The sequence below is a fragment of the Manis pentadactyla genome, chromosome 14, assembly GCF_030020395.1.
Source record: "Manis pentadactyla isolate mManPen7 chromosome 14, mManPen7.hap1, whole genome shotgun sequence".
Taxonomy (NCBI): Eukaryota; Metazoa; Chordata; class Mammalia; order Pholidota; family Manidae; genus Manis; species Manis pentadactyla.
The window spans coordinates 4,282,818-4,302,828 of NC_080032.1; the positions used below are offsets into that span (position 1 = coordinate 4,282,818).

At 47.5% G+C, this 20,011-nt stretch overlaps 1 protein-coding gene and 1 long non-coding RNA gene across 3 annotated transcripts in view; both read left to right on the forward strand.

Annotated features, from left to right (window-relative positions):
* The first annotated feature begins 287 nt into the window (after positions 1-287).
* Positions 288-20,011, forward strand: part of UBE2L3 (ubiquitin conjugating enzyme E2 L3) — a 49,427-nt gene continuing 29,703 nt past the window's right edge. Inside the window, exons 1-3 of one of the 2 annotated variants that reach the window (XM_057491978.1) lie at positions 288-304; positions 1,135-1,245; positions 14,582-14,677. In XM_057491978.1, the coding sequence (XP_057347961.1) occupies positions 1,180-1,245; positions 14,582-14,677 (162 nt within the window). In that variant the 5' untranslated portion in view covers positions 288-304; positions 1,135-1,179. Of the gene's footprint in view, positions 305-1,128; positions 1,246-14,581; positions 14,678-20,011 lie in introns of those variants that run through there. The other variant, XM_057491977.1, reaches the window with a different exon arrangement.
* On the forward strand, positions 1,271-7,280 carry LOC130680741 (uncharacterized). Its single transcript, XR_008993794.1, has 2 exons — positions 1,271-6,359; positions 6,486-7,280. It is a non-coding gene; the product is annotated as an uncharacterized LOC130680741 (long non-coding RNA).

The window sequence follows — 20,011 nt, forward strand, 5'->3', positions numbered from 1 at the left end:
TGTTATTCAATGATGTCATGCAAGCAATATTTATTGTGCCTACTATGTGTCAGGCACTGTTTGTAATTGCCATTAGATTGGCCACCGTCAAAAGGCAGTTCTCTGCCTGTCCCGATCACCTGTGGTCACACAAGCCTCCCTCGCACTGTGGCCTGCACACAGTAGGCGCTTTGCACGCCTGGGAGCACCCCGCCCGGCTCGCTGCAGGAAGTGCGGGGGCTCCGGCCACCCGGCCGGCCGCGATGCATTCTGGGAAAGTAGCAGCACCAGATCCAAGATGGCGGCCAGCAGGAGGCTGATGAAGGTAAAAGCCATTCTCCGGCGCCGGCCGGGTGGGGGGCGGCGTCCCGAGCTCGGGGCCCCCGCGGCGGCCTGGGGCTCCTCCGGGCGCCGTCGCCCGGCCTCGCTCCCCGCGTGGCCCCGCTGCGCTGCCCGGAATGAGTGCGGACTGAGGTAGCTAACGGGGCCGCCTAGGCCGCAGCCTGGGCGGGAGCGCCAGGCCGCGCTTGGAGCCGCCGCTGGCCCCTCCGCTCGGCCGCGAGAGCCCACGCCGCCCTGCGCCCGGAGTCCAGCCGGCTCCGCCTCCTCCGGCGGCCGCCTCCCGGACCCGGAGCGGTGTCGGAGTGGGGGCTTGGCCGGGAGGCCCTGCAGCGGGGCCCCCCGGGCAAGGCCGGAGCTCCGGAGTCCCGGCCGGGAGCCCGCGCCGCGGAGCCGCCCCGCCCTGGGCCGCAGCGCGCCGGCCCGTAGCCCGTCCCGGCCGGGCTGCAGCCCGGGAGGCCGGGAGGCCAGAAGCCTGGGAGGCTCGGGCTGGGAGAGGAAGGAGGAGGCCAGGTCACAAAAGTTAGATCAGTTTGTTGGTGGGTCGTTTGAAACCGCGCCGGCTCCCTCGAACCGCCGCCTTGTGACTGCAGAGTCCCACAGCCGGCTGGTGGTAACTTCGGAGGCGTGGGGTCGGCCCCGCTCGCGCCGCGGGTCTTCGCCTCCTCTCCTGCCCACCACTTAGAGCCACCCCGATCCTTTTCCCTGCTGAACCAAAGTGCCAGTTTTAGGGGGGCGGGGGTTGGTTTCCGTCGTCGGAATGAAAGCGAGCTAAAGTTTATAAAAGTAACCTGGTACTTTGTATCTTCAATGCAGCGAAGGTGCCTTCTTGCTAAGTGGCTCCTTTGATGAGGAACAGAGATGCTAAGCTGGCTTAGTTCGTTCGCGAGTGTTTGCCGGCGTTCTCAGGAGTCGAACCTCGCCAAGGTTTGTGAGAAGGCACCGGGCCGGAAATAAAAAAGGCCCAGGAGCTGGTTTCCTGACCGGAGATAAAAGAGCTGGTGTTCCTCCTGGGCAGAGCAGTGTTCGGTAGAACTAGAGGTTGAACTTAGAGTCAGCCTCTGGGCCTTCCCTCCCTGGGAAGTTTCCTTTGTTTTGTTCACTAAGGGCTCCAGACGACATTTAACTTCACAAAACTGGGTTGAAAGTGGGCACAAAAGAAAAGTCAGTGGACTCCAGACTTATTATATATTCTGTCTTTGATACCACCTTTCATTCACCCAGCATCCAGAGGAGAGGACTCTTGTTCACATATTTCCCTACTTTACTCCCCAAATGCAGTCATCCATTAAGCCTTGTGGATTGTACTGTAGAAAGGTTTGAGTGCAGGCCTTCCTTCCTAATCTTAATGCAATGACTTGAATCCATGCTTGTTCGTTTCTGACTCCCTTTCATGGACAGCAGAGTTATTTTTTTCCCAAAGCAAGTTAATTCTTAACACTCCTTTTGAAAACCTCTGTGATCTTATTGTCCTCTGCAGTTAATCCTAATTTTTTACTTGGCATGCAGACCCTCCTTAGGCTGGTTGAAAGTAATCTGCTCAGTTTTACCTTCTTCTGCCTTTGGGTTCCCCACTACCCTTGCTATTTTCTTTTTTTTAAAGCTTTTTGGGCAGCTCTGTCCTTCACATTCATGATCATGTTTGATCCTACCTGCTATGTAGACACTATTATTCCCATTTTGTGGATGAGAAAATGAAATGCAGAGAGATTCATGGTTTGCCCCAGTTTTCCTAGCTGGGGAGAATGAGCCGTGATCTAACTCAGTTCTGTCTGACTCCAAAGCCCCCGCTCATACCTATTTGCTATGTGGAGACTGCACATGCTTTGCACGTGCTGCGTGCTCTACCTGAGAAAGGCTGCCTTCTTGCCTTTCCTCCCTTCCAGGGAGGTTCTAGGTTCAACTCGAATGCACCTAGTTTGTGAGCCTTCCCCATTCCCCTTCAGGATGAGTTGTTTCCTCCTTTGTGTGACCATAGCACTTGCTTTATGTTTCTCTTTGAGCTCTTGTCACTATCTGATTTGTGTTAGACTTGTCTTTCCTACTGGGTTGAATTCCTCAAGGGCAGGGATCTTGACCTAGTTCATCCTGGTATCCCCTAGGCTATCCCAGTTGATCCAGTTTGGAATTCCTAGGTTCCATGGGTCTGAGAGAGGAGTTACTTTGGCTTTTGAATTATTTTTGTGTCTCCAAAAAATTGGAGCTTAGAAAAAATATAACATTAACTGAGTACTTATTAAGTGCTAGTCCATTTACATTAGTTCTTTTCAAGAACACTTAAAGTTGGTGTATTGTTATCTATATTTTACAATGGAGGAAATGGTGAGGCTTAGATAGGTTGAGTGTTACTTAAGGTGGAGTAGCCGTGTGGGTTGGGGAGAGAGGAGATGGTAAATATCCCTGGCTTCAAATCCCATGTTCTCTGCCCCTTGTCACTGAACTGCCTCCTTTCTTACTCCAAAGATGCACTGGGGCATCCCTGGAGTAAGGAGCTGGGGGAGGATGTCATTTCTCGAGTTGTGGATGGAAATTCAGTTCAGTATGGGAAATGCTGGCCATGTGATGCTGATCATTGGCTCTGAGAGCCAGTGTTTAAGCGTGGTTGGTTAAAAAAAAGATTATTGATGCAGGTTGATCAATACATGGGGTGGAAATAATAGAAGGGATTTTTAATGGTGAAAAGTAAACATGTTGAATAAGCAAATGAATTACATCTTTAAAAACTTGAGATATCCTCAAAAATTGTTTTCCAGGACACTTGAGAATCAAAGATTGCTTTGTAACAATGGACTGTCTGCAGATATTTATTTAGCACTGTCTGCAGTGTTAAATACATTATTAAAAGAACAGTGATTTGCATGCATATTTCAGGCTGAGAAGTCATTTTAGGCAAAGTGAATATGATAAAGTCTTTAATTTAAAAAGCATTTGCCAAAACGATTAGCCTTTTTAGAAACAATGTTAATAAAAGATTAAGTACATTTTAAATTCGCAAGCAGCTAGTTCAGCATTGATGGCAACAACAGATTGTAACCATTGCTTCAGTCAGGAAGGGAAATAGCTACAAAAGTGAAACCTGTAGTTGCTGCTAAGGGAAACTGATTGCAGTCTGGTAATTTTTCAGCCTCTCAATTCTGGACATCTTCTCTAAGGCCTCTCCAGCTGAGTATCTTTCCACAGGACTTTTCTCAGTGGGGAAATTGGTGGGTTGAAGGGAGGAGTGACATTTTATTAGTACTATGGCAACCACTGAGATAAGGAATTGAGATTTGTAGCAACCTTTTAATGCTGTTTGAATAATGTTCAGTCAGAACACCTTATTGGTGTGCTTTCTCTCGGTCCATAATCACATGTGAATGAGTACGAGGAGTCCCTAAATAACAGTTCGTTCCTTGGAATTCATTGTACTAAGCAGTGAACTAGTTTGCTTTTGAGCAGGGGTTTAGGTTCTCTCAGGCTGGCTAATTAACACGAGAGAGCAGTGAATGTGTCTGGTAGGTGTGTGTGTCAGTTGAGGGGAATTTTACAAGTTATGTTATACCAGCATAAATGTTCTGAATCTGCTGAGTTTTGGGGAATTGAGAAAAGCATTGCATTTTTTATCCTAAATAGAAAATTCCAGTAAGTTGGGGTATTTTCAGCCTCCTTTAATGATATTCTTTGTGAATGTTTCTGTACTAAAAGATAGTTGGGACAGGTCCTGGGAAGGAAGGTATACTCAGTTATTGCAACATGTGGAATCTCTTCCTAAAGTATATATTAGAACAAAACACTTGTCTCAGGGTGTTTGGACCTTTTCTGATATTGTTACAACTCTAATACAACTCTTGTTAGTAGGCTGTTGATTTAATGCTTTATTGTACCAAGTCACTAGAAAATATTCTCATCCCATGGAAAAGTATGGCTGTTCAAGAGATACTTCTATTTTCTCTGCTGTAACAGTTAGGAGTTAAAGCTTAAAGAACCAGGAAGACATCCTTGGGGGCCCAGACTTCGTATCGAGCCACCTTGAGTTTTCCCCTGAGTGGTGGCTGAGTCTAAGGTCATTCTTTGCCCTGTGTTTCTCCTGTCTTGTCTAGTCAGTCACCCAAGGAAGAACCTGGGAGGCCTGCCTCGCCCCTTCCTCCCACATCTCACCACCTGCCAGATTCTGCTGAACCACTCCTTTACCTCTGTTCTCTGCCTGTCTTTTCTCCATCCTCATTGGTGGCAGAACACCTGCATCAGATTCCTCATTGGTTTCCTTATTACTTAATTCCACACAATTCCTAGCCAGCAGGGTGTCGAAGAGAAGTGCATGTGCCCAGTTTCGGCTCTCAGAGATTGGAATCAAATTCAGTAGGTCAGGACTGTGTTATTTTAAAATGCACATCATGTCAAAATTCATCAGGCTATACATTAAGGTTTGTGCATTTTATTGTATGAACCTCATTGTATGTAAAAGTAATTTAAAAAATGAACGTTCCTTAGCATGTTCCTTTAAGATCTGGTCTTGCCAGGCTTCTCTCGCCCCACTTGCCTAGGGAATCCCCTAAACACAGCATGCTTTGCACACCCTGGGTCTCTTGATGGGTGTCCCTCTTCCTTCTCTGCACTTAACTGCTTGTCCTGTAAGACTCAGCTCAAGGGTCACCTCTGGGTTCTGCACTTGAGTTGCTCAGTGAGGGAGAAAAATGGCATGCATCTACCTAGAACAAAGAAATCCCGGGCTGTCCACTGCATGCTGCGTGTAGGCCAGCTTAATGATGGAGTACAGCGGAGGGATAGGCCCTCTGACATTGGGAAGGAGGTGGGACTTGGGCTGACCCCTCCAGAATGAGTGGTTAAAGGACCCAGCAGCCAGTGAGGTGGAGTAGCTTTCATCCCTCAGAATGGGTGTGGGCAGTGGCTATGAGAGGTGCCCTGAGGAACCCCAGTGACGGCCTGCCTACCCCCCAGTATGGCTGCATGCTTCTGACCTTGTGCTCTCCTCTCCTTGGGTTTTAGTTAGGCCAGCCCCTGAAGTGCTTCCCAGAAGCACTAAGGAACTGGCTTGGTTTTGTCTAAGGTTGGCATGTCCAGCACTACAAGCCTCCAGAGCTATGAGCCCTCCTTCCCTCCACCCTGGTGGGGCTAAGTTTTCTGGCCAACTTCTGGAAGAGTTGCCTCTCACGAAAGGTCATCATGGAAACTCGTGCTGATGGGCTTAAAGACAGGTGGCAGAGAGATGCTATGTTTTTAATTTTTGGGGTCGCTTGTGTTCCCAGTTGCAGCGTCCAGGTGAGGCAGCAGGCCACTTGCTTGTGAGGACTTCTGCTTGCAGGGCTCCTCTGGCCGCCTCATCCTGTCTGTTCTTGATGGCATAGATAAGCCTAACTCTGTCCCCAGTAAAAAGGAGAGGAGAGGGCCATTAACTGAGGACACAGCTATTAAGAGGGAGAATAGTGTGGTCCTTAAGAGCTCAGGTTCTAGAGTTTTGAGTCCTGAGGCTGCCACAGCTTGGCTGAGGGAACCTGGGCAAGTTACTTAACCTCTCTCTGCATTAGTTACTTCACCTGTGTGTGAAGGTTAAATGTGTTAATATTTATGTCCAGTGCTTAGAAGAGTGCTTGGCATATACTAAGTGTGAGAAGCTAGGTATTGAGAAAATAGATATTGGCATTTGTATTGGGAGTGAGCAGGGTGTTCCAGGGCAGTGAGGACAGCCTGGTGGGAGGGAAGGGGTCGGAGGAGTGAGAGGAGAAAGTGCTGGCAAGGTGGGTTGGGGCCAGGTAGGGGCGGGCCTGCCTGGATGTGACCCCCACCCCAGCAGAGCCCGTTCTCTTGTGGCACTCTCCTGAAGGAACCTGATCCTTACCGGTAGTGAGAAGTTAATTGAGATGGCTGTGGGAATATGTGTTTGTTTAAAAGTGTTCACTTTTCTCAACAAAATTGAAAAGGTCTTGAATTCAAAATTTGTTTTCCCAGTATGCCATACTCTCCCCCTGTGTATTTTCTCTTCCTGTCCTGAATGGTCCTGCAGTGAGGATAGTGACAGCCACTGTGTCCAGAGATGAATCCAGGTGCTTTGTGTGGAAGGGCCCCTAAAAGGGCTGGCCTGGGTCTGGGGAGGTGGGGTGTGAAGGAAACTTGAGAACCAGTAGTTGCATCCCAGAAATAATACTGTTGCTTTTTGTCTTCTCTTTCAGCTTTGAAGCAGAAAGTTAAGAACTGTTGCTTACGGTGGCTGTTCCATGTCTCCTCCTGGCCTTTGCTGCAGTCTCTAGAATTTCAGAGCTGCAAGGGGCCCCCTTGACAGGCAGGAGCCTGAGGCTTAGAGGGCACCACCCACGGCCTGGGTGGCTCACTCTCTGCTCGCATCACCTGCCCTGAGGGTCTTGCTCCTGCTTTTCACAAGGCTGCTGTGGGTTTTAAGGAGGGCCGGGGTGCAGAACAGGGGAATTTACTTCAGCTTAGTGGTTGTTTGGGCCTTGTTCTGTTTTTGACAGTTCCAGGTCTGTGTTGATTATAGTTTGTTGTACTTCATTGTCTTGTCATATTTTGCTTCCACATCTTACTGGCATAGTTCAGCGGAGGGGCGGAATACTGTTTGCACAACCCCTAGCCCAGCAGGCACATTGGCAACCAAAGCAGTCAGTAAGGTCAAGCCCAGTGCTCGTGGCTGTGTTCTCTGTGGTTCTGAGTGGGGATGCTGCCTGACTATCAGAGGTTGGGCAGCGGGGTAACTCAAGTTGAACAGCCTCTGAACCCTTTCTGAGTTGGTTTGTAAATGTCTGCCTTACACCAGTGTACCTCTCAGGAACCTCTGACCTTGCAGAAGGATCTGCCACGGGTTTTACGCACGCAGTTGCCACTCTGCTCACTTGTCCTGGGGCAGCTCTGGAGTGTGTGATGTAGGTGAAGAATGTGAGGCACAGCCATGTTCAGATGGAAGCAGAAACATTTTCCAGGAGTGAGGTCGGTGGCCAGAAGCTGGCCGAGGAGCTGGCAGGAGACCCTGCTTAGGCGGGGCCTGGGCCATGCTTGCTTGGAGGTGTGTGGGCTGTGCATCTCTTTGAGCCTGTGTTGAGTGTTTTCTTAAGCCATATCCTCTTAGAATGACCTCTTGACAAGTGGCCCATCTCCCTGGAGCAGCGTGCTGTGGTCAAGTAACAGGGACCTGAGTTCAGATCTGCCATGGCCTCATTTGTGTCGTCACCTAGAGCCTTAGTGTCCTGATTTCTCCAGTAGGATAATGAAGCTACTTCACAGAGTTCTGATGACAGTTAGATGTACTAGTTTTTAAAAAAATTAAAGTATCATTGATATACTATCTTACGTTGGTTTCAAATACACCACACAGTGATTCAACATTTACCCATATTATTATCAAGTCCTCACCCCCTCCAGTGCGGTCACTGTCCATCAACATAGTAAGATGTTACAGAATCATTAATTGTGTTCTCCATGCTGTAGTGCTGTCCCCATGACCTACCTATATTGTGACTGAATTATTGTGTCCCTTAATCCCCTTCCCCCTCCCCCCTGCTCCCCAACCCTTCCCCTTGGTAACCAACCATGAGTTGAGTCCCTTTTCAGTGTCTATGAGTCTACTGCTATTTTGTTCCTTCTGTTTCATTTTTATACTCCACAAATGAGTGAAATCATTTGGTATTTCTCTCTCTCTGCCTGGATTATTTCTCTGAGCATAATACCCTCTAGATCCATCCATGTTGTTGCAAATGGGAGGATTTCTTTTCTTTTTATTGCTGAATAATATTCCATTTTGTTTATATACCAAGATGTATTAGTCTTGATGATAACTAAGTGTAAGATAGTGTGCAAACTGCTGAGCCATAGAATGGCTGATGTGTTGGGGTTGTTCCCACCCCCTTTGCTGAGTATTAATTGAAATAAGAGAATTGCATTCCTGTACTCTGAAGCCTTATATTTAGGTTTACAGTATATTGAATTACGCCAAAGTCATGATTTGGTATCATTGCCACTGGTTGTATTATGCAAACTTGGAAAATACATTTCTGTCAAAATTAGTCACTGTACTAGTCACACAAAAGCAGGGAATAGCTCTTTCTTTTAAAGTTATTAAAGTCCTACCAGTTGTGTGGCTGGCATTTGAGAGCAGTTTGGTTCTTAGACTTGGGGCAGGTTTGTGTAATCTTCCCTCAGACATCCGGCTCCATCTGCCAGGTTTCATTTTGCTTGGACAGGAGGAGCCCAGAAATGTTCCTTGCACAAGTGAACACTTAATGATTAGCTGTGAAGGCTATTCCAGAGTAAGCTAAGCCTCCCTGGATCCTGCTCAGGAAATAGGAGCCCCTGCACTGCCCGGTTCCATCCACCCTACCTGGCTGCTTTGTGTGGTCAGGTGTTCACCAAAGAGCAGTTCAGGCCGTGGCTCTAGTCCTGGCCCTGCCCTGTACCAGGTCTGTGACTTGGGCCTCTCTCAGACTCAGCTTTATCTTATGTAAAGTGATGCTGATATGCCCAACTTGCCTATCTCAGGTGTTGTGAGCTTCCTTCCAGTCATATCATATGTGTGATGTTCATTTTTAACACTGCAGAGTGTTGTCACGACCACCTGCTGCTTCTCCCTCTTAGAGTCTTGGCCCTGCTTTTCACGGACTGCTCTTTGGTGCATGTGTCTTGCATCAAAAGCATGCATCTTCCCTAGCATCTCTTCTTTTCTGTTTTTTTTTTTTTTTGGGATTTTGAATGTGAGGACATGCTAAGCTGATGCCCTCCAGAGGAGATATGCTGTTAGCAGGCCCCCTGCTTTATGTTTCTTTTTCTTGAGGTATAATTGATGAGGTCATTTCTGAAATGTGCTAACAATCATAAACTCATTCATTTCTAATTTAAGACCCTGTGAGATCTGGTCATAGGCTGTCAATGCCATATTACGTCTGTGTCCTGTTATACAGAATGCAGACTCTGTTGGTGCCCTGACGCTGTGTTGGATTTTAAGAAACATGATGATACAATTACGGAAGGGAATGAAACAATGTTAATTGAATACCTACTAAGGGTTCTAAGTGTTAAACTGTAGAAAGTTTCTTGTAATTCTCAGTAGAGCCCTGTGAGGTAGGTTTCCTGCCATTTCATCTGGTGGTGTGAGGGGTGGGGCCGTGGTTTGAGCCCAGGCTTGTCTGACCCAGAGGCCTCTGCTCTTTCTAGTCCTCTGTTGATTTGATAGCTGTTGACACCTGCCCAATCAAAATACTATTTTTATGTATAATACACAAAAGAAACGTTTAAGAGAATGGTTGGGAATTAGAATATCCTGATTTTATTGCTTATAGGAATTTTAACAAAGAGTAAAATATGCAGTATAAATCACAGTGAGCATTCACAAAAAAAAAAAAAGCTCAGAACAGTTTTTGGGTTTCTGTTAACCACAGACTTGTTGCAGTAAGAGGAATTCCTTACATTGTTTCTGTGTGTCTGGCTCCGTGGGAGGTGTTAGCTCTTTTAGGAGCTTATTTCTAGCAGTGGAAATGACATCAAATTAGGGCCTCAGTATCTTCTGGGCTGAAAGATTAAGTTGAATGAGCATGGTGGTTCTTAGGTAGGGGTGCAGCTCACTGTCACCGGGGGTCCCGGGCACCCTGGAGATGCTGATTCAGCTGTCCATGGGTGGGGCCTGGGCACCAGTCAGGCTTTCTCTCACCTTGCCCTCCCCTCCCTTTCTACCGCCGCCTCTCCCGTGTGGGTGTTGAACAGCTCTCCAGGGGCTTTGGGCGCGCACTCTGATTGAGAAACCCCCAACATTAGGGAACACTTTCTCCACTGCTTCCCTCACACACCTGGTGATTTCGTCCTTCTGCGTCTCTATACGTTTCCCGACCAGGTAGACCTATTCCCTCCAGAGGTTTGCTTCCTCCTTAGCCTCCCAACGCCCCTCTCAGCCTCTCTCCCATGAGGCCGTGACCTCTCGTTGCCTGCGGAGCCTGTCCACCTCTGGCCTTCAGCTTCCTAGAGCGGTGTCTCTCCACCGTTCTAACCCAGCCTCTGCAGCCCAGAAGATGGCAGTCACCTTTGCTTTCTGTGGTTCCCTTTAGGGGTATAATGTGCCCTTTTCCATTTAACAAATATGCCACTACAGGATAATACTGCATGTACCTTTTTAAACTGTACACACATTCCCCACCTTGAGACTTGCTGTCCATAACATCAATTTGCCATCTGAAGCAGCCCCGACTTGCACAGCTGATTTTTCCTCTGTATGTATGTCTGGATTTCTTTTTTCTTTTCTTTTTTAATTGAAGTATATAGCTGATATACAGCATTATATGGGTTTCAGATGTATATAACAGTGATTGAACAACTATATGCATTACTAAATTCTCACCATGATAAGTGTAGTTACCATCTTTCATACAATAATATTACAGTATTATTGACTATATTCCCTATGCTGTACTTTTATCTCCATGACTAATTTATTTTATAATTGGAAATTTGTGCCTCTTTATCTCCTAAATTTCTTAGAGGACCATAGCCACCAGCTAGTTATAAGGGTTCTCACTCAGGCCGTGCATGAAGATTATCCAGGAAGATTTTGAAGTTGATTTCGAGGCCGCATTGTAGATCTCCAACGAAGAAAATAAAAGATTTTGTTAAATACTTTGCCCAAACTCAGGTGTACACATCCGAGTTGTGTGCCGGAGTGCTCCCTGCATGCAAATGTGCGCCCTCCCAGGGTTGAGTCAGGGCTTCTGTGCAGGCCTTGGAGCGGTGTGTGCCTGCTGGGCCGGGGCCGGCCTCCTGCCCCTGCCAGCAGTGGTCCGTTTCTGGCACACGCCCCACTCTGGCCTGGCGTGGGCACCATACTTTCTGGGCTGCAGTTTGGGCAATGGGTGTTTTCCCATTAGAAGAGCTGGACAGCCCGCCGGGTTCTTTCATTTCCCGCAACGCGCCTGAGCTCCACCTCTGGGCTCCGACTGCATTTGAGAGGCGCTGCTTTCCTTCCCCATCCCGCCTGCCTGAGGAGGAACGAGCAAGTGGCCTGGTTCTGCTTTCCCTCCCTCTCCTCTCGGTTTGTCAGTACTGCGCCAGTAGCACGGAGCAGCTGACCTGGGACTCCTCACTCTGGCAGAACTGAAACAAACCTTTGTGTGAGGCATGTTCTGTAAGCTCCTGCCGTCGTCGGCTTTGATCTTCCTGTCTGTTCATCAAGAGCTGGGCCGCTCTCAGTTTCTGTTTGTCAGGGCCTTTCTTCCATCATTTGTGATGCTCTTTTCCACTTGAGCTCTGACTTTGCATTGGCTTCTTTAAATTCCTTACCCTGTTCTTTATTCTCAGGATCGTTGTCAGTTACAGGGGTGCAGTTTTGCATCAGGGTCTATCAGTTCTTGACTCATCCTGCCTTTTCGAGTCTCAGACCTTCATATGAGCTTGTCTTTTCTTAGAGTGACTTGAATCCATCTTCAGGTTGTTCTCAGTGGAGGTGTGATTGGGATTTGGGGCTGAATAGTTTTTGTCTGCAGACTGTCTTGTGCAATGCAGGACTTTCAGCATTCTGACCCCAGATAGTACTGGTGGTTTTCAGCAGCTGGGGCTCTAGAGGATGTCAAGAAATCAGGGTCAGGTGGTGTCATGATGCCTGGCATCTAGTGGGCAGGGCTCAGGGTGCTCACAGTGCAGAGTCCTGCCTGGATGCTGGATGCCGGTGCCACCCTGCTGAGAAATGTTCTCCTGGGGGCTGCCCAGCATTCCCTGGAGGTGACAGGGCTCTCTTGCTTGGTTGTTTTTCTTGGTTTCTCTCACTTCTGCCTTATAATCAGTTCTTCCTTGTTGGTTAAGAGTTATGCAAAGGAGGTTGTCTCTTCCGTCTTTGGTGAGCTTAATTTGACAGCAACTAAGTAGAGGGTTCGTCTCTTACCCAATTAACTGATAACTGAGCTTTGGATTCCCTGACCTCCCAGCTCTTCGGACTTCAGTGTCTTCTCTGCCCAGGGGGTACGTGGCATCCTCCTCCCACGGAACAACCTTTCTCTTGGTTCATGCCTCTGATAGAACACCCATGGGTGCCCTCTCTGCACCCCTGCCCACAGTGCCCACTCATTTCTCCCCCTTTCTTGAGCAAGATGCAGGTTTTCACTGCCACATTACAGTTGAGTCCCATGTTGCCATGTTTGTGTAATTCTTTTGAAATTTACTTTCTTGTTTATTACAGATACTTTTATTACCATGACTGTTGTTAGTATGTGGATTTCTGAAGCCATAAAGCATATTTATAGATTATTTTAAAATTTACTTGCTTCCATGAATATTGGATGTACTCTTCTCTGTTGTTTCTTTTTTGGTTGTCTAATGTCAAAGTTCTATCTGGAATTTTTCTTCCTGTCTGTATTTGGTTCAAACATTTTTGATGATTTGGTAGGACTCAGCCCTTAAGGATATGCTATCTTCTGTCTTTATCCAGAACCCTAACTCTAGTCTTGCACCAAGGATCAGAAAGTCAAAATACATAGAGAGCCCTTTCTGTCCCAGAACTGTTTACCCCTCGGCATGCCCCAGCTTCCCATCTGTTCACTAACTTGATTATTAACCAGGTGTTTGAGCATGACCATGAGCTACAAGGCTGCCAGGCCCCTGCCCTTGTGGAGCTTGGCCTCTGTCTGGAGAGTGGGCCAGAGGGTGCTGGAGGCGTGAGACTGCTTCTTCCCCTTCCTGAACCTGCCTGGGCTTCACGATCCTCAGAGGGGTGATACTGGGGCGTCCTGGGCATTAACAGGAGGGCTAGATGGCACTCAGCAGGTTGAATGGTCTCCAAGCTGCCATGCGTTCCCTCCTGAAGGCTCAGGAAGAGGAACTGGGCCCCTTCTTCCCCCACTGCAGGGGTCACAGCCATTATCACTGGCATCTTCCTCACGGACGCTGAGCATTGCTTAGAAATGGGCTCCTTCCTCTCTCAGTGGCAGTGGCTCTCCTCACTGTGCAGCTTCTTAAAGATCCCCATTTCGGACTCCACCCTGCACTTGCTGGAGTGTTTCCACTTCCTTGGGAATTGTTTCCCCAGTTCCCCATAAGCTGGTGGCTGTGTGTTGGGAATACAGGGTGCAGAGGATCTTTTGGGCTTGATGTGGGGGCTGATTCAGAGCTTCTGTGTCATTGTGAGCTGCAGCGCCACACGAGCTGGGGCCCCCCGGTTCTACAGGAATGCGTGGGCTGGATGAGGAGGAAGCAGGCCAGAGAGGAGGCTGTCCTGCCTGACCAGCAGAGGGGGCAGCTCAGCTGGCCGGTGCTCTGAGGTGGCAGAGGAGAAGGCACCCAGGAGACGAGGAGGAGGCTGTTGGGCTGTGGTTGAGAGGCCAGGCTGGGACACTTAGGGGGCCCCCTCCTTCCAGGTGTCTGAGAATGGAGGACTGTTGGGGATGAAAGTCGTGGGCTCACCTTGGTGGCTCGGGTCATTAATGCTGTTGGACGTTCACCTGAGTTGTTGGGAAGCAGTGGGAAATGTCAGGCTGGCACAGCTGAAAGAGAAGTGACAGGCAGTTCCAGACGGGAGACCCCTCAGGCACGGCCCTGGAGTAGCCGTGGTGGCTGGGCTTTCTGGGTGAAATGGAGTTCGCTGAGTTGACTGTATAGTGATAATCCCTCATATTCTGTTACTTGCTGCGTGGTTTTCCTTTCATTGTCTGTGACTCGGGGGCCTACTACCCCTCTTTTGCTGCTGAGGAAACCGAGGTCCAGTGAAAGTTCCCTGCCCCCCGCCACCCCCCAATCCTGGCCTGGATAGTTCTCTTCACTGTGCTGCTGAGGTGGAGCCTTCTGAAGTCACACAGCGTGGGGCCTGTCGCCTGCCAGGGAGCGCCAGTGTGTCCCAGCTGCCTCTCCCAGTCCTGGGAACTTTTGCTCCTGGTCCGCTGTTTTGTTTGTCTTTTGATATGCTCGGTGTCTGGCACATAGCTTACTAAACCATGGTTGGAAGAAGCCAGGCCTGTAGCACCTTCCTTGTACCCTTGCTGTGAGGCTGCCCTGCGCAGGGGGCTGAGGGTGTTTAAACAGGGGCATGGTGAACAGCCCAAGGAGGAGGTGGTACGTTGACTAAAGACACTTACCCTGCTGCTGTCTGTGGGTTCACCAAGGTGGGGGCTTTTCTTGGTCTGGGACGCGGGTTGAGCTCTGGGCCTCTTGACCAGACAAGGGCCATGTAGTCCGCACTCTGAAATTCTGTCATCAGCGGTGTCGGCACTCGGTTTAATGTGAGGGAGTCAGGAGGGATCTGAATATGTGGTGCTTTCCCCTATTTGACACCCCTTTATGCTTTGTTAATCAACAGGAGCTTGAAGAAATCCGCAAATGTGGAATGAAAAACTTCCGTAACATCCAGGTTGATGAAGCTAATTTATTGACTTGGCAAGGGCTTATTGTTCCTGTGAGTATTGAACACTTCTGCTTCTCATCAGACTGTTCTCTAAGGTGGTGTGTGTGCTGCTGGGCTTCTCTCTCTGCCCCCAAGTAGGCTCTCAGGTTAGGCGGCCAGCAGATGCAGAGGCAGGCTGTTAGTCTAGGGCGCTAAGGTGGGGACTGTAGCCTCGGGTTCCTGAGGAGAATCCATCTTTGCCCTGGTTTTGAAACAGTCTGGAGGTCCGGAGCTTTCCAGTGTGTGGCCAGCCTGGGGAGCTCCGTCTCCTGGCTTCTCTCCGCCTCGCTCATTCAGGCAGGGCTGCCTGCTCTGACCTCTCTTGGGGTGGCTGTTCCCATCTAGACCTTCTCTTTGCTTTCCTGCCTGGTTTTGCATCTGTGTCTAACCCTCTGGACACGTGTGTTCCAGGCTTTATTCCTGCCCCCCTCCAATATAGGCCTCCTGTTGGTCTCAAATCCCTCCGCTTAATGGCTCCTCTGTTCCCCTCACCCCGCTACCTTTTCTGGGGATTCTGCCTCCAGTGTCTGCCCCCGATAGCTCCAGGTCCCCCATCTGCAGACTCCTGTGTCCAGGTAGGCTTGGGCTTCCTCCTGGTAATGGCCGTCCTGAGCCTCACCGCCCTCTGGACTGAGGTCTGCTCTGCTCTTTCTCCGTCCTTTCATCTCCCCCCAGAGATTTGTCCTATGCTAACTCCAGTTGGCGAGCCTCATCTCCACCCTCCTAAAGCACATGGGCTCCCCCCAGCCCTCACACCTCTGGCTTGGTACCCCTGGAGTCATGGGCCCCACTTCCTCCAGAGCCTCTGGAGCACACCCAGGGTCCCTGCCCTACTTCTGTGGCCAGCGTGCCACTCGCTTCTGTCTTGCTGTCTCTGTCCCCTTACACAGGGACCTTGTTTAGTCTCTCGCCTTCCTCTCCTGTTTTGTTTCTCGGGGACCCTGCTGCTTCCAGCATCTCTGCTGTGTTGACAGAGTTCCCTCTCTGCCTCTTCCCGCCTGAGTCCCAGAGCCACACTGTTCACGAGGTGGCCTTGCTCAGTCTCCCCAGCTCACAGCGGAGGCTTTTGAGTAAGTAATCCCCTTCCTTCCTGTTCTTCTGCGTCCACCCACCTTCTTTTTCCATCTCCACTTTCGCCATTTGAGCCCCAGGCGCTTGCCCTGTGCCTGCCCCTGCCCCATGCTGTTATATAAACTCTTTCCTTCTGGGCAGATGGGCTGCTTTGCCGAAGCAGAGCCTGGAGTGTGCTTACTGTAGGCGTTCTCTTCTTGATGCTCGTTATAGGTCATGCCTTCTGTTACAGTGCCTGGAACCTGAACAGCAGATACGGGATTTGTACTTTGTTTTCCTAATCTTTTGGGTAACTAAAGAAAGATACCTTCATGGTGTTCCAGTGCAGACTCAAAGACTTTAAATCTCGGAGCGTCCAGTCTGTTCTGAGGAGTCCTTGAGATTTCTCCAGGCTTGGAGATGGTGGGCTCTGAGCCTAGGGTGTGAATGGTGGAGAAGCCCCTGACTGGGAGGTGTTAGCTGGTGACCCCACGCCTTGCCTGCCATAGTGACCTTTTAGGTGCTGAGCAGAAGGATGATCAGAAATATCTGACCACCTGTGCCCTTGCTAATTGAGATTTTTTATCCTGATAAAATAACTGAAGAGTTAATTACTGGATCTTTTGAGAAATGATAAGAATGAATAGAATGGTTCTAAGTGGTCAGGCTTGGGTAGTCTATCCCGTGAGCCTAGTGGCCCAAGAGACTGCAGGCCGACTATAAGGGTGGGTGGCTGTCAGGCAGGCTCTGCCCTGGAGCGCACACGAAGGCCTCCCTCTGGTGCCATGTTGGCAGAGCCTGTTCCACAGGCTCTGGTCTCCTAAGGTCTCCTAAGCCCAAGGTGGAGGCTGGCTTTTGTAGAATCCCAGTATGCTTGGGTCGAGGCTCTGGGGAGTGTCCAGGCCCCAGCCTTGTTTTCATGGGGGGAGCTGGAGCCAGAGAAAGTAGACCATGGCAAGGGCTGCTCTCGACCCTGCTCATGCTGCCTCCTCCCATTCCTCTCTCACATCCTTGCTGTACTCACTGCCCAGGGCTCCTGGTTGGTGTGAAGAGCATTTCAGGGAAGCAGTTAAGGGGTTCTTGCTGACTGGTTCCTCCACAGCCCCTTGTAGTACCCCAGACCTAGTCTCATGGGGACTCTTCTCCCCAAACTCACGTGGGTCCACCCCGCTGAGGTGAAAGCAGGGCCAGGCTGAGAAAGGCATTGCAGCTCAGAGCATGTCTGCGACAGGACGCTAGTCCGCCAAGCCTGCTTAATAAATACACCTTAGCAGTAGTTCAGAAAGGGGACAGACGCAAGAACCCCAGAGAGGGGAGGGGGCCGTGAGCCTGGAGTGGTGCTTCCTCAGGATGCCTCATTGTTACTGTGGCAGTTAAGATTTATTCCTAAAAACACAAATCTTCTCATTTGAAATTCAGGTGTGCCATCTAAGGAAAAAAATAATCCCATAATCTCATGAAGAAATTTGGTTCAGTAAATTTTCAGGCACCTGCCCTTCAGGAGGTAGGGGCATGTGGCTGGCATGCCTTCTTGAAGCTTCTCACCCAGTGAACATGTTCATTTTTAACTGTTAATATTTCTCCCATCCTTTTTTTATGTGCAATTTTTAATGGACCATTTGATAATTTCATAATTATTACACATTTCTTCATTCAGTTATTTTCTTGAAACTTTTAATAACTAAACAACATCCCATAGTATTTATATGATCACTTATTTAATCATTCCTTTAATTTGGGCTATTGAAATTGTTGATATTTTTCCATTTTTAAAACAATTTATCTGTGAACATCTTTATGTGGAAATTTTAGTGTGCATTTTTGTTTATTTTAGGTTCTAATTTTACAATATAGTATACTGTCTGTCAGGATGAGGGTTATATTATATAAGGAAGGGACCATCTGTAAGCCTATAGTCAAATTATTTTCCAAAAAGGAAATTTATGTTCCTTTGGGCCCTGCACAGAAGTGCCTGCACATGTCCTTGGCTGTCATGGAAGTTTGCTGGGTGATCTTAAAGGGGGATCTGAACGACAGGTACTTCAGTGCCCAGACTGTGGGGTCCATCTGGCCAGGGCTGGACCTCCAACCCTGCCCTGGACTGGCTTGGTGATCTTCAGTAGGTCACACAGTTTGTCCCAATATCCTCACTTCTAAAAGGAATACTTGCCTCTCTGGCTGTTGTAAAAGTTCAGTAAGTGCACCTGTGTGAGGGCTTAGCCTCACTCTTCTTATAGCCTTTGTAGGCCTCTCTGGGAAAATGGAGGTATGTAACAGAGAGCTTATGAACAAACGTACAGAAAAAAATCGTTGCCAGTTTGATAGGTGTAAGAGTTCTCAATTTGACTTGTGTCTTAGTTGCATTCTGGCAGCTGTATAACAAATACCAGATACTGGGTAGTTGATAAACAACAGAAATGTTTTTCTCACTGTTCTGGAGTCCTGAAGCCAGAGATGAGGGTGCTAGTCTGGTGAAGGCCCTCTTCTGGGTTACGGACTTCCCCTTGTCACCTCACATGGCTGACACTCTCGAGTCCTCTTTTACAAGGCACTAATCCCCTTCACACGTGCTCTGCCCTAATGATGATACAGTCACCCCCACAAGGCCCCACCTCTTAACACTATCGTCTTAGGCATTAGGTTCTCAATGTATGATTTTTTGGGGGATACAAACATTCAGACCTTAGTAATTTACATTTTTAATTTTGTTATTATAATTGAAGTATTTTTTACTCTATTAACTTTATATTTCTGCAATCTATTATATGTGGGGTTTTAGTATATTTATTTGTTGAATTATAGGAATTCTGCTTACTGATCATTTGTGTCTGGGGAAAAATATTTTTCAACTTAGTTTTCTTTTTAATTTTCTTCAAAAATTCCTAATTTGAAAGTTTCTCTTAAAATTAAAAACATTTTTCTTCCTTACTGTTTTTATTGTAAAATATGTGTAACAAAATTTGCCATTTTAATCATTTTAAGTGTATAATTCAGTGATTTGAATTACATCCAACTGTTGTGTAATCATCAGTTTCCAGAATTTTTCATCACTGGAGCTGAAACTCTGTAATCATTAAGTCATGACTCCCACTCCCAGCCCCCCAGCTCCTAGCAACTTGTGATCTACTATCTGTCTCTGAATTTTCCTATTCTAGATATATAAATGAATCATGTCATACTTGTCCTTTTGTATCTGGCTTATTTCACTTAGCATAATTTTTTTTCAACATTGTATATGTTGTACTATGTAGAATGTGATTCCTTTTTTTTTTTTTTTTTGAGAGGGCATCTCTCATATTGATCATATGTTTGTTAACAACAATAAAATTCTGTATAGGGGGCTCAATGCACAATCATTAATCAACCCCAAGCCTAACTCTCAACAGTCTCCAATCTTCTGAAGCTTAACGAACAAGTTCTTACATGGTGAACAAGTTCTTACATAGTGAATAAGTTCTTACACGGTAAACAGTGCAAGGGCAGTCATATCACAGAAACTTTCAGTTTTGATCACGCATCATGAACTATAAACAATAATGTGATTCCTTTTAATAGATAAATAATATTCCATTATATTTGTATATCACATTTTGTTTATCCATACATCTGTCAGTGGACACTGGGGTCGTTTACACCTTTTGGCCATTCTGAGTAATGCAGCTGTGAACATTGAGTTACCTGCTTGAGTCCTTGTTTTCATTTCCTTTGCGTATATATGTGTAGTAGAATTGCTAAATCATATAGTAACTCTATTTTTAAAAGTTTTTGAGGAACTGCTCAACTGATTTTTACAGTGGCTGCACCATCTTAATTCTTACCAGCAGTGTGCAAAGGTTCCATTTGTTTGTCTCTCCTCACAGATCTTATTATTTTCCTTTTTTAAAGTTACAGCCATTCTGGCAGATAGGAAGTAGTATCTTGTGGTTTAGGTTTGCTTTTTCCTTATGACTGAGAATGTTGAGTATCTTTTCCTGTGCTTATTGGCCATTTATGTATATTCTTCAGAGAAATGTTTATTCAAGTCCTTTGTCTGCCTTTTTTTAGAGCAGTTTTAGGTTCACAGCAAAATTAAGAGGAAGGTATAGAAATGTCTTATATACCTCCTGCTCCACACATGCATGAGTTCCCTAATGGACTTTCCCAACCAGAGTGGTACATTTTGTTACAATTGATGAACCTATACACAATCACCTAAACTACATAGTTTATATTGGAGATCATGTACATTGTGGTGGTACATTCTCTGAGTTTGGATAAACGTATAATGACATATATCCATCATTATTGTATCATACA